At 36.2% G+C, this 14,683-nt stretch overlaps 1 protein-coding gene across 1 annotated transcript in view; it reads left to right on the top strand.

Moving 5' to 3' along the window:
* Nucleotides 1-14,683, top strand: part of LOC115440710 (exostosin-2) — a 42,802-nt gene that overhangs the window by 15,550 nt on the left and 12,569 nt on the right. The window contains exons 4-5 of the mRNA XM_037440365.1: nucleotides 5,249-5,408; nucleotides 13,616-13,736. Of these exons, the coding sequence (XP_037296262.1) occupies nucleotides 5,249-5,408; nucleotides 13,616-13,736 (281 nt within the window). The remainder of the gene's footprint in view (nucleotides 1-5,248; nucleotides 5,409-13,615; nucleotides 13,737-14,683) is intronic.

Raw genomic sequence — 14,683 nt, 5'->3', positions numbered from 1 at the left:
AAGATCCATCTACCGTAACGTTCATAGAGCTTATTTTCATGTTTTATGTTTTCATGATGTGACAGGGGCGTGCCTACGTTAATGAGTGTTCAATGTAATGCGAATTGTAAGTCATATTGGTATCTATAAAACCAATTTTGGATATTTCAAGTGTAATCTTTTTAAGCGACGATAGCCTAGTTGGGTATGGAACGGTCTGCCGAGACGAATGTCCGCAGGTTCAAATCCCAAGGGCACACACCTCTGACTTTTCTAAAAAATCATGTGTGTATTATTTGTGAATTTATCGTTCGCTTTAACGGTGAAGGAAAACATCGTGAGGAAAATCCTGCACATCTGAGAAGTTCTCTATAGGAATTTCGAAGGTGTGTGAAGTCTACCAATCCGCTCTAGGCCAGCGTGGTGAACTAAGGCCTAATCCCTCTCAGTAGTAGAGAGGGCCCGTGATCAGCAGTGGGCAAGTATATAATACAGGGCTGATATTATTATTGTTAATCTTTTTAAAAGCAAATACTTGCGTATAATTGTTGCTTGACCTGAGAATAGTTGGTACCTCACCTGTTTCACGAACTAAGTTTAACATCAAATTTAACACTTAACAAACTTTAACATTAATAATGGCTAGACCAACAAGGCGACAAGTTCGCTCAAGTTTAAATACAATTTATTTTAAATCAACATCTAAAACATTCATGTCTGAATATAATTAAAGATACATATTGATTTTGTTAATATTGTTACTTAATTCTCTATTAATAAAGTTCATTATTGCCACGCGAAAGCCGGTCTTACAGTTGATTAAATTATTATTCGATATTAATACGTGAGTATGCCGATCTCTATTCTTAGTTATCCCGAGTGGTCTGTAATGGCGAACGAGGATCTCTTGTTAGGTTGGTTACCACAATATTGATGGTATTTATAACTAATGGAGTATTTATTTATAGTTATATTTCTAGAATTTTTGACAACTGAGGCCCCGTGAGCCAAAGTGGTCTAAGTACGATTTTAATATTTTCGATTTTGATCATTTAAAAATTGGATTGTTTGTTTTTTTTTTATAATTTATTAAAATGCAAAATTAATTAAATACAATGACAAATATTAGAATAATTAATATAGACTCGAATTTTTCAGAAATTATACACTAAGGTGGCTCTGAAGGCTAAATTAATTAGATCACCCAAATAATACTCAATTGTACAAATTAGACCACTCTAGTTCATGTGTTTAATCAGCATTTCGATTTTAATTATATTATGGACGCATAAAGCAACATTGTTCCGAATAGAAAAATATATTCTAATGTAAAATCAAACATGAAAATCTGAATACAAGCGGCACATATCAATAAAAACCTTTGTTGAATATGCACACACGTGCAAATCGAGAAGATCAACCGGATTATCTAGAGGCACGCAACGCAATGGACCGTATACTGTATATCGCACTAAATTATCAACCTAACTCTATCATTATAGAGCACATTTTTCAATACTGCTTATGCCATTAATCGTGATAATGTAATAAAATGTTCATTTATACGAATTTGAGAGTTATTTGCTTTGCGTTAAAGGCAATTTTCGTGTGATATAACAATGTTTAATTAAAATCTATCGATGGAATGTATACGTATGTTTTCAAATGCGATAATAATTTTTCTTTTCACTTTTATGTGTAAACGAAATGACAGTTGTTATGCGCTAATTGTTGCATGTTTTTTTTTGTTTCGTGTACCGCGTTGACTATTGATGAACCGCGGGTTTGTTCACATTTTTTTTTTAATGATTTTTTTGTAAATAATCTGTGTAGTTTTGTCAGTTTTTTATGATTTCACAGTCAATTAGACAACAAATTAGGTTAATTCTCCTTCTTTGACTTATACTTATCTTGAGCAAAACTAGGTTTAAATACTTAATAATTATTTTAATATACTTAATACTTTTTTGAATATGTTGCGAATATTATTTATTTTAGTTTTTTTGGGGTTTAATACCGCAAATGATTTTAGAAACCCACAAAAGGTTTTATCCAGACTGGAAATCGAATCCAGAGCCATTAAACCATAGAACTGAATAGGTTAGTTACAGGAAAAAACACTGACACCATTACTTTCTAAAATTTCATATAAGATAGTATCACAGTAGCATAATTAAGTCAAGACTCGCTAGTCTACTTAAAGGAGCCCCCCCCCCCCCTCCTCTAAAAGCGGGGAGAGTTGTCTTCAATCTAACTAGGCCTGAGTGTGCAGAACTTTTACTTATCATTCCGGTCGTAAACGGATAAGTTACGCGGCTGGCGACTTGAGCCTATTTGTGTGTTCAGTTAGAGTAATATATACTTAGGGTTGCTAGTTATGTCGTTTTTGATTGTATTGTTAGGGATTTTATAACAGGAAAATTAAAATAATTTTTCGAATTAAAAAAATAACTTGAAATAAGGATATTTTTTTAATTATGAAAATATATTTTCGCTATGATTTAAACCTGTAAAAGAATAAAATAATTGCAATAATTATTAGTAAAATTAAATTCGAATCGCATTTGCATATTATTAAAAAGTTGACTTAAGTTATTTTAACTGTATTTTATTATTTGTTCTAAAATTTGGAAACCCTATAATATTTAATATGAGAAGTTGCTAGAGGTTGAGGTCGTGAATATTAAAGAAAAGAATTAAAACATTTATTTAAATAACTTTAAATCTTTTGGAAGGGGTTTAATATACGACTCATATTGCGAAGTCATTGTCATAATGGTGGGGTGTAGAGGGTAGCTTTTGCATTACTCACCCACTTGTGCACATATTATTAATTGAAATGTCAATTGCTGATTCATTTTGCAATTAACTTTGATGCTGTTTGTTTTGTTGTTTTAAAAAGGGCGTTCAAAATAAACACGATTATCCTGAAATAGATTATAGTATGTATAAAGTATGTAAATTTCAAAAACGGCTGGAGCGTTTTTAAGGATTTTTTTTTTAGATAAGCTTCAGATTAGTCCAACGGGTGATCCTGTGAAGTTTGGTAGCAATAGTACTACCACAGGTCATCTAGCTATAGATATATAATTACTAGTATTCGTGCGAAGTCAGAGCGCGTCGCTAGTATGGATAAAGTTCAAGATACGACTGCAAAAGCATTTGTAGGTTCGTAGAGTCGTAAAACGGAACATTCAGTTACTCTCACATTTATATGAATACTAGCTTTTGTCGGTGTGAAACTTTATTCCTGGTATAAAATTCCCAGTAAACGCGCGTATTTCCGGGATAAAAAACCTATATCCGGCGGCTCATAAACCATCCTAAGGACAAAAATATGTGGTTTTGTTGCTCTGAACAGGGAAATTATATTTTTATTGTGAACCAGCGACTGGATTACCTGACTATAGGTGTTTGTGTGTTGATGGAAGTTTCCAGCAACAGCTCAGTAACCCTTTGAGGAGATGAATTTTTAAAAATCTTTTCTTAGAGCTGGCCTTGCAAAATTTCATTTACTAAAACTACCGGTTCGCGCGTTCTCTGTCAAACTAGATGTAGTTTAACGTCTCGCGGCAATGTCGCATTAATTGGGACGAGAAGTGAATGTTGCTACGATTTTTATTTTAGATTCATAATGCAATTAGGCGTTAAAGACTTTTGATATTCAAAAAATACAGCAATTTCTCGTTCTAATACCGTTTGCAGACAAAAAGGTAAGTTAATTAAGCATATCTGAGTAAATAATACTTCATATAGCTACCTATATAGCTTAAGAAATATAGTTTGCGGTCTGCACACAAGTATAAAATAATCTTAAGTATGCGAGCGAGCCCAGTTGGGAGTGGAGAGTTGGCTCAAAACCCAAGGGCTCGCAGCTCTGACTTTTCTAAAGTAATTATGAATGAATAGTATATAAATGAATTATCGCTTGCTTTAAGGGTGAAGAAAAACATCGTGAGGAAACCTGCATACCCGAGAAATTTTCTATAGGAATTTTGAAAGTATGTGAAGTGCAAACCCGCACTAGACCAGCGTGGAGGATTAAGGCCTAAACTCTCTCTGTAGAAGAAGCGGCCTGCAACCAGCAGTGGGACAGTATAATTATTATGCGAGCTAAGTTGAACTAACCACCGTCTAGTCGGTTAGCAGTCGCCGTAATTATTGCGTTTACAATTATACATTAACTAAGGCCCTTGCATTAGTCAGTGTTAATAATTGTATTATGTACATGTTTATGCATAATGTTAATATCGCATGCAGATTACTGTCCAGCGACTTGCATTACCAGTGTCGGGTGCTGGACATTATCACGTAGGCGGGCGAGCTGCATACACAATAAACTTAGCGCCGTGGTAGGAATCTTGTTAGGAATCTAGATTTTTATAGCAAAGAGTGAGGCTATAATTTAAAAATATTATATAATAGTGCTCTGATATTAAAGACTATGGTAATTCAATTTGGAATGTCTGGAGTCTGGAATTATCTCTGGCAATAGGCTTGCTGCCTATTTCATGGGATCTAACATTGAAAGGAGGTCGAATGGAGAGCTAGCTAAGAATGACTCGGTTGCAGAATTTAGCTTTGGTCTAATAGAATATTTAGTCCCAGTTTTCCGCGAATTATGACTGCAATAAACAAGGAAAAGAATATTGGGTCGTCGGTAAAAATACTTTAGAGGAATGAGTGCTATTTTATTCGGCTGTTTTTAAATGATTGCCTCGTTGGTCATGTGACAGAGTTTTAAGGATGCGAGATCATATAGGTTCGATTTCAAGCAGTGTTAGCACACACACACATCACGCATTTATCCCCGAAGAGGTATGCAGAGGCGCCACCAGGGCACCAACATTTGGCTAAGTGTGGTCCGTCCCGTGATGTGATAGGGGGCCAGCCTTTCGTCATATTCAAAAAGTGTTAATTGTTTTTTAACTACTTAAAAATCTTAAAGATGTCCTAGCTCTCCCGGTAGGTGAGTATTTAGTACTAAGTATTAATAGAATGTCGATAGGAACAAAATACATAAGACGTAAATTCTCTAAAACGATTTCCGTAGAAATAGTCCGTTCCACAGGACTGCAATGAAACACCACGATTCTAAGAAGTTTCATCTATCTTGTAAATTTGAAGTAATATTTTAGTGAGTTAAGTGAAATTTTTTGGATGTTTCTTATCCCATTGCCATTTATTAGGTTAATTTCCAAACCGATTTCATACAGAGAAGAAAAACCCAAAATCACTGCCACATACTAATCAATCATTTTGTCACCAGCGTCGGAGTGGCCGGTGATTAACAAGCCGCTGAAGGTGATCCGGACCTCGGAGAACAAGCTCTCCAACAGATTCTATCCGTACGACGACATCGAGACAGAGTGCCAGCTGACCATAGACGACGACATCGTTATGCTCACGCCCGACGAGTTGGAGTTTGGGTGAGTCCAGTCTGACTTGTGTGGTGTTTGTAATATTGGGCGGGGCTGCATGAGGAGATTGATGAGAGTGGACGAGGTAAAAGAATTGTGTCGGAATCGGGATAATTGACGAGCTATAGTCCTGCTTATCCCTGTGAAATAGAGGCCTGATATTATGTATGTTTAGAAACCAGGTCTTTCGGAGCGGTGGATGATTTATTGTAACGTAGAAAGAAGGCAAAGGATAAGGTTGTGATTTGTGATCTGATGTTAAAAGAGGTTGGAGAGGAATTTTAGGAGCGTATTTATCTTCAGGCCTCCCTCAAGAATACCTTCAGCACTTACGTAAAAAAATTACGAATGAATGCCAAAACTCTTCATCACTCTTTTCTTTTTTGTAAAATTGGTTACAATACATTGAATCAAGTCGGCCTATAAACAGTGACATCATTTGATTGGCTTGATCATGGCACTTGGACAACAAATTGATTGTCTGTATAATAATGATTCTTGGTCGGAATGACAACAGTCTTTTTTTGACATGCTCACAAATGTCTTATTTTGATTGGTTTATTTCCCGGGAGCGGATTTCATTTTAAGTTGAAGAATCTTTTATTGAAAACCCATAGCCATGGCGATGACCACCAGGCGGGTTCCATACTCTGCATATGTACGTTGGAATTTCATTCACTGTTTCCCTGAATCATACATAGTCAGTAAATGATATAAAACAATACTGTAACGTTTAGACAGCGTAATATAAATAAAGAATGACAACAATCAGCGACGTCCATTGACGTATATTATATAGACACGAACGTCAATATAAACTATTCGTTCAAAATCTGAACTAAAATGGCAACCAAAACGTTACTGTTGTAGTCTATTTATTCACTTGAACAACAAATAATTTTACTTATTTGACTAATATTTGTTATTCACATCCAGGTTTGCACTTAGATTCGCGTTTTTGTATTATGAGCGCCACTCCGTAACAGCCACAAGCATCAATATTGACACCATGCTAAAATCAGTTTGAATGGATAAGTTCAATTCAGTTGAACACAGTGAATATTCGGATCGCCAAATCTAGTACGTAGTACATATACATCGATGGCGACGTCTATTTTGATGTAAAATTTTCTATCGCCATTTTTTTATTGTTGTTCGTATTTTGTATTGATTTATACTTGGTACAAGTATAAATTATCTCAAAGGATACTGTTTACTTTATGTAGAGACGACACACGCATGCATATGTGAGTTATTATGTAAATATGCGACACATGTAGAGCTCTGGCACAGCGTGCGAGCTGTACATCACAAATGGCCGGGCATTGTGATAAAACTACGAGGAATAGACTGTTTTAAGGGTTTGGAAAGATTATGCTGAGATATAAAGTTGCGTGCTGGTGGTAGGATATATTTTATATCTGCCCGGATAGCGACCACCATACACAAGGTGTTAAAACTCGTCATAGTGACCCACGTAAGGGTGGCGTTCCGGTATCAGCCTCTGTATATAGTTATAATAGGCCGGCATAATTGTGTCGACTGCCGAGGGGTAATCATATCTCGTCAGTCGACATTCTATAGGACTCCACTCCACTTACAGGTGCAGTGGCGTCACTTTACCGGTACAAAAAAAAATCTTATTTTAAAACTAAGTGTAGCCCTTGGCTCCACTCGTGCCAAAACCTGAAAGATTCACCGTGTAATTTCTATAATTATATATCTGTATATTTTTAATAACATTCATATATATTCACAAAATTTAAATCTAATAGACTGCCTCGGTGGCGTAGTTGTATTGCATGTCCGGTACAATAGCGCTCTGAGGTCCTGGGTTCGAATCCCGGGTCGGGCAAAGTGATATTTGGGTTTTTCTGCTCAGTATCAGCCCGGAGTCTGGAATTTGTGCCCGATATGGCGATAGGCTCGCCCCCTATCACATCATGGGACGGAACATACTTGGCGAAAAGTGGGTGCCTTAGTTGCGCCTCTGCATACCCCTTCGGGGATAAATGCGTGATGTTATGTATGTATGTATTAAATCTAATAGATAACGTAAACAGATAGGAAAACCACTGCTAGATTGGTTCTTCATATTTACTAAAAATATTGGAGGATCAGTAAACCTCTCCCAATTGCCATGCCTCTTTGAAGATTAGCGGCATACCTCCAAGTCTTTCAGCTGCATGGATCATGATCATGTATAATCCTATGACCCTTGTTCCCAGTACCTACTAGTACTACAAACTTCTATAAAAATATAAAACAGTATATAACAATATCTTCTACATGTACAGGGTGTTTATTTATCATAATATAACTACAGTATGTTTTTTAATTATAAAAACTACTTCCGAGAAAGCGCTAACTTTCTCACATATCAGTTAGAGTTAAAAACTGGGGTATATTTCATCTCGATGCGAATGAAGGCCGAGTTATAAAATCAGTTTTCACTTGCGCCGAGTGCTCAGCGATGCATTTAGAGTGCAAGCGTGAGTCCGGGGAATGCAGATGTTATTTATATTGTGATAATGTTTGCGTGTAATTATCACGCTTATATCCTCATAATGGTAGGCAGAGGTCCAACGTATACGTTTCTAGTATATGTGTTCAATGAACGTACTTATAGGGCACAAATTCTAGTCAAATTATGATTAATGAAATGTTTATGATTTAAAAATACCAAAATCTCCAATGTCGGTAATGTCGGACTTTCACTTACGAGATGACTTAATAAAAGTGGCAGGAGGTCGCTGGATACAGGCCGCTTCCGATAGGTCGATCTGAAAATCTTTGGGGGACGCCTATGTTCAGCAGTGGACATCCTGCAGCTGATGAGGATTATAACCGAATCTATATTACATGGACTAGGGTTTGAAGGCGGCACTTCATCAGCCTGAGTATGCTGAGCGAGGAACTCCCTTAACACTGCGATCTATTCATTATCTAGACCATTTCCTTCTGCGAGAAAAGACAGATTAGGGTGGACCAGACTCGCCGAGTGGCAACGGTTGTTGTCATAAAATGCGTGCCGTCGAACCAGTGGCTTGCAGGAGTTGTAGAGGGTGTGATGGCGGGATAGTTTGTAAAACCCTTCGCATAAATTAGATTTCTTTATAGAAATCACTCAGAAATGCACGAAGATAATCTCCAGTTGCGACTAAACAATCATATATCTATACTAATATTATAAAGAGGAAAAGTTTGTTTGTTCGTGAGGGCTAATATAGAATTGCTGAACCGATTTTAAAATTCGTTCACTAATAGAAAGTTACATTATTCCTGATTGCTATAGGTTTCTTTTTATTCCGGGATTATATTTATTTCGGAAAACTTTATCACGCGGACTGAGTCGGGGGCAATACTTAGTTTGATATAATTTAGTGATAAATATACTAAACTAGCTTTTGATATATATTTTCCCGAGATAGACAGCAGCCAATAACCTTCCCAGGGTCTCAAATTATCTCCATACCAAATTTCATAAAAATCCGTTCAGTAGAATTTGAGAAAATCGATAACATACAGACAGACAGAAAAGGTGACTTTGTTTTATAATATGTATAAATGTTGCTATCAGAAAATGAAGAACGAGTCAATATACCGAATTGAGACTGATATTTGTGGATCAAACAAAGTCAGAAAATCCCTTATATTAATTCGGCGGTACCTCAGTCGTAACTTCGCTTGTGGATTTTACTTGTTGCTCTTACCCACTTGTAGTTAAACAGAACGAGAGCAATCTTGCTCTCTTGACAATGCTCAAATAACGAGCCGAAATTAAAATTGTATTTCGTGTTTTGAAAACTTTTAATTAACGGTAAAGTTATTTTAATATATTAATTGCAAAATGTTTACGCGTTTATGCATTTCATGATTTTTTTGGAAGTTACGCTTCATGCTTCTTGATTTAGCAAACAGTACGAAAACTTGGAATTTATAAGCATTTGGTAGACTCTAGTTAAATATACGATAGCCTAGTTGGAAAGGTAATTCGGTCTATCGAGATGAATGTCCGAAGGTGTAAAACTCGCTATAGTGGCTCACGTAAGTGTGTCGCGTTCTGGGATCAGCCCTTGTATATCCAGTTCCAACAGGCCGGCATAATTGTGTCAACTGTCGATGGGTAATCATCTCTCGTCAGTCGACATTCTACTGGACCCCACTCCACTTACCATCAGGTGCAATGGTTACGTTGCCGTGTCCGTATATAAAAAGGTTCAATACTCGAGGGACATTTCGGACTTTTCGAAGTTACATCTTAGGTTGATTCCCTATGCCACTCGCGATAACACACTGTAAACGCGTGTTGTCAAAACAAGCTCTAAACACAAATGCGTTTCATACAGGCGCCATGATGTGTAATTGAAAAATAGGTATTCTGTATGTCATACGATAGGTTGTCTATGCTTAATATTTTTTATATTACGATGTGTTAATGCGTTCAGAAATCTTTCATCCCCTCGAATCGGCAAATATCGGTTTTTTTGAAATGGCTTTTTTTTTATTTGTATTCGTGATATTAAATTATGTAACTCGAATAAATCACTGCTAAACTTTATTTAATCCCATTTTTGTATATACTTAAATGTAAGAAACATGAAAGGAATATAAAAATATTTTAAAGAAATTTCTGTAGATTGTGATTATTTTCAAACGAAAAAATATAACTTCAAAATGATTGTCAAATGTCAATGTCATAGACTTATTTACTTGATTTGTTTACTAAAGCCACATTTTAAAAATTGAATTGAATTGATATATTGAATGCTACTGAAGATTTTTCACGAATGCTGTTATATGAATAATAGTAAATGCTGTTGTGCTTATGCAGTTTATATTTATATTCTTTTTTTTATTTAGTTAAATAATGTGACGAGGATGCCGTTTACCTGATGATAAGTGATACGACCGCCCATAAACAGTTATAATGCCATCCGGAACTTTGAATTGCAAAGCACTGTGTGACGTTCCACAGTAGGTTTTCAGAATGCGACAAAGATTTTAGGTCTTATAATGAAAAGTAATTACGCTAGTTACAATTTTCTCTAAACTGGTATACATCAGTGCATGGACACAGTTTAACTTGGCTATAGAAATAGACATTGCCGTAGACACCTTATAACTTTCAAGACAGACACTCATATATAACAGCCTTACCACCAATAATTAAAATAAGTGTATATTGCCTAATAAAAGTTATTTTTAAAAATTTATAGCTCTATTACCTAGTAACTTCTACATGCCGCTCAACCGGCATTAATCTTTTTTGAAATAAAAAGTACTCTATTCAATCCACAGCTCACTGTCTGAGTACCGTATTTCATACACATTCATTTAGTTATTAGGGTGAAACTGATTAATTAACAAACATTCAAACTCGTTTATAGAAATTTTACTTATGTTATCTAAGACTGAACAACAAATAACAAATAAAAAATAAAACAAAGATAATGTGTTGTTAAAACTAAGTATATTTTACTATTGTTTATTTGCAATATCTTGCATTACATTCACTATCCTGTAAAAGTAAATAATTTTATTATTACATTTGATATTATCAGTTTTGTTAACATTAGTATTCAATGTAAGATGCCTTTGGTCTGCTAAAATAAAAAAGGAAGTGTTCGTACAAACAATTTTAGATTGAACATGATTACATACTTTTGTATGTAATTGTGTAAAATTATTGGGATTACCTACATGAAATTTTTGCTTTGTTCCCCTGGATCGATATTCACATTTTGAAGATATATTGAATTGAAACCTGTCTAAGCCCTTGATTAATAACCTCTACCCATTACTTATAACAACAATAATGTATAACTAGTAAACATTTCTTCAATAATCTTTATTGTTATCAAACTTTATAGGTACAAAACTTTCACCACAAAACAAACTAAGTACATAGTATTAATTGTAATCTACATAATTAAGAAAACATATTGTTTAAAAAGATACCTTCATTAGTGTTTTATATTTGTTTGCCTATCTATTTATTAATAGAAATATTACATCGAAGTAATAAAAAATAAACTTGATTGACCTCAATTGTTGTCAAAAGTCGGGTTGCCAGGAGTAAAGTAACTTATTTTTCACCACTGAGTCCATAACACAAATTTGACTATCAAGAGACAAAAACATAAGTTTGAATATTTATTCGATCATTTAGGATTTATGTTTGTTTTTGTTTCTGCTAAGGTAGAATATTATATTTGAGTTTTCACGATGTAAAGAGGATACTATCGTCAATAGAAATTATACAGTCGTTGTATTTAAATAATTAATTTGTCTAAACGCGCATAGACGCGCTGGATTGCCGCACGTTATTTTGACAATTCGTAACATGCCCGTAAAACGGATGTGTCACACCTCGTCGTGTTCATGAAATGTCAAATTTGCATACAGAATACCCTTACACACTCATAACACGAAGTTAACAAAACACGCCGTGTTACGAGTTTGACATTGTCGTAGAGAATCACGCCCCTGGGGCCTTATTCTCTATCCCGCACGTTATTTTGACAGTGCGTAACAAGCACTTAACACAACGCATCATGTTTAGGACTATAGAAATTTTACTTACAGAATACCATTCCACGCACATTTCTCGAAGATAACATGACACGGCCGCGTTACGCGTTTACACTATCTTACAGAATAAGGGCCCTGTATTGTTTGTCAATGCTTTAACGTTAAAGGAAAACATCGTGAGGAAACCTATATATCTGAGAGTTTTTATGACTTCGAAAATATGTGACGACTGCCAAACCACACTAGGCCAGCGTTATGGTCTAAGAACGAAACGTTCTCAGCAGCGGAGGTCTGTGTAAAGCCGTTAGTAGTATATGATACGGGGTTGGTAAATAAACATAGACTTCAATTGCTATCATCACCTTAATCGGTTGTTAAGTCACAAAGCCCTGTAATTACAGCAACTCCCATGTCTAAATCACGCGTCATCGATTTTGTTGTTACATGAGAAACGAACCATCGACCTTGCATTGAGTTTACTCCTTGCTACTTAGTAACATTTTATTGACGGCTTCGGTGGCGCAATATCACTTTGAGGTTTGAGGTCTCGGCTTCGCATCCCGGGACCGTTTGTGATATTGGGTATATGGCGATAGACTCTCCCTCTATTACATCATTTGACGGAATACACTAAAAGTGGGTGATCTGCTTGCACCTCAGCCTACCCCTTCGAGGCTAATGGCGTGATGAGTAAGTGCGCAAAGGGACTTTAGTAATGTACTTTCACGCAGAAGTCACGAGCAGTCCTAGTAGTAAATAACAAGACGCGTTATCGTAATTGCATTTGAAAGTGCAATCGACGTCGGCCGGGGCAGACGCTGTCATGTCCGCAACTCGTACGAGATTTATGTCTCGCAACGGAACCAACTGGAAAGTGAAGATACGTTCAGTTGATATTTGTTGTATTGAAATCGAAATTTGTAGCGAATGAGCAGTGGTATATTGTTTTGAAAGGATTCTGGATTCGATGTTATTATTCTGACTGCTTTTTGGATGCTTATGGTCCTATCATTGAATCTTAGAAAATTTTAAAAGTAATGCATGTAGAATACTTCAAGTAACGTTGAATTAAGATAGATAGGAATAATTCGATGCGATTGACGAGGCAAGATATTTTTCTTGTCAATTGTCATTATTACATTGTATGGGGGCGGAGTTGTACTGCATGCACAGTACGGCAGCGCTCTGAGGTCCTGGGTTCGAATCACAGGTCGGGCGGAGTGATATTTGGATTTCTGCTCAGTATCAGCTTGGAGTCTGGAATTTGTGCCCGATATGGCGATAGGCTCGCCCCCTATCTCATCATGGGGCGGAACACATTTGGCGAAAAGGGAATAAATGCGTGATGTTGTGCGTGTGTAATTGTTATTATTTTTAATCTACACTACTATCATACTCGGTGGTCCGTTGTAGGTTAAAAACAATTATAAATAGTGTTCCTTATTAGGCGATTCCTTAGAGATGAGTTTAGCATATGTGCCTGATATCACTATAGGCTCAACCCCTATCATATTTTGGGAGAGAGCAGACACGGCTTAAGTGGGCGCACTACTTGCCTCTGTCTACCTTTTCAGGCATAGAGCGTGTGTGTGTCTTTAGCAAAAGGGTTGATTATATAAAAAAAAATATATAATATCTCCTAGAAGTTGTATATTCATGGAGTAACGGTGATGGTGTTACAGTTTCGACGTGTGGCGCGAATTTCCCGACCGCATAGTGGGGTTTCCGTCCAGACTGCACGTGTGGGACAACGTGACCAACTCGTGGCGGTACCACAGCGAGTGGACCAACCAGATATCTATGGTGAGTTATTGTAATTCTTCCCCATTATTGATTTTTCATTGCACGAGTTTTTTACCAGATGTAATGTTTACCGCCCTAAATGTTTTTTTTATATATGCATGGCATCCCACTGCATCTGATGGTAAGTAGAGTGGGTTCCAATAAAATGTCGACTGACGAGAGATGATTACCCCTCGACAGTCGACACAATTATGCCGGCCTGTTGTAAGCGGATATACACTTGCTGAACCCGGAACGCGACACACTTACTTGAGCCTCTGTGGCGGGTTCTAACAGCTTGCGTACGGTGGTCGCTATCCGGGCGGATATAGAATATGTCCTACCAACAACACTGGATGTGAATATAATATATACCCTTTCTTTTTACATAATCAATGAGCAGGTAATCATCAGATTGATCGGTAATCTCCAGCTGACATAAAAACCAATCAATCCAAATATGGATGCGTTGATTTTAAAGGAAAGGAATTGTGTTTAGAAAAATATGTGGTGTATTTTGCAACAGCGTCCTGGTTCACAACTGTTTTCTGTAAGAGTGGAGATACCCCAATTAAGTTGGTATATTCTTGCTAAAGAAAAGGATGTATGCAGTGTGCTCCTTCCATCTGAAAAAAAAAAATAGCTCTTGGCCATAAAGTCTGACAAGGTATCCACAATTTGGTGATTTTGGATGTCTATGAATATCAGTAGTTAATTAAATTATGATTAACTATCAAATCCTTTTACATATTTACTTAATTCTATAAAAAAATCTTCTTTTGTAGTCTTTGCATCGTACATAAAAAAGTGACATTGCTTTCATTGTAACTTTGTGAACTCAAGGTCTAGGAAATGATAGAACCGCTGCAGCGATAACCTTTATAGGTCGCAAAAAGTTATTGTGAGAATAAAACTTTTTGCTGATATTGCGCCTTATTGTATTTTTTATAAGTTTTTTTTGCGAGACT

Source organism: Manduca sexta, chromosome 19 (genome assembly GCF_014839805.1).
Source record: "Manduca sexta isolate Smith_Timp_Sample1 chromosome 19, JHU_Msex_v1.0, whole genome shotgun sequence".
In the NCBI taxonomy this organism is placed as follows: Eukaryota; Metazoa; Arthropoda; class Insecta; order Lepidoptera; family Sphingidae; genus Manduca; species Manduca sexta.
Note: the sequence above shows the minus strand (reverse complement) of the source record. Positions and strands in the feature narration are given on the sequence as shown.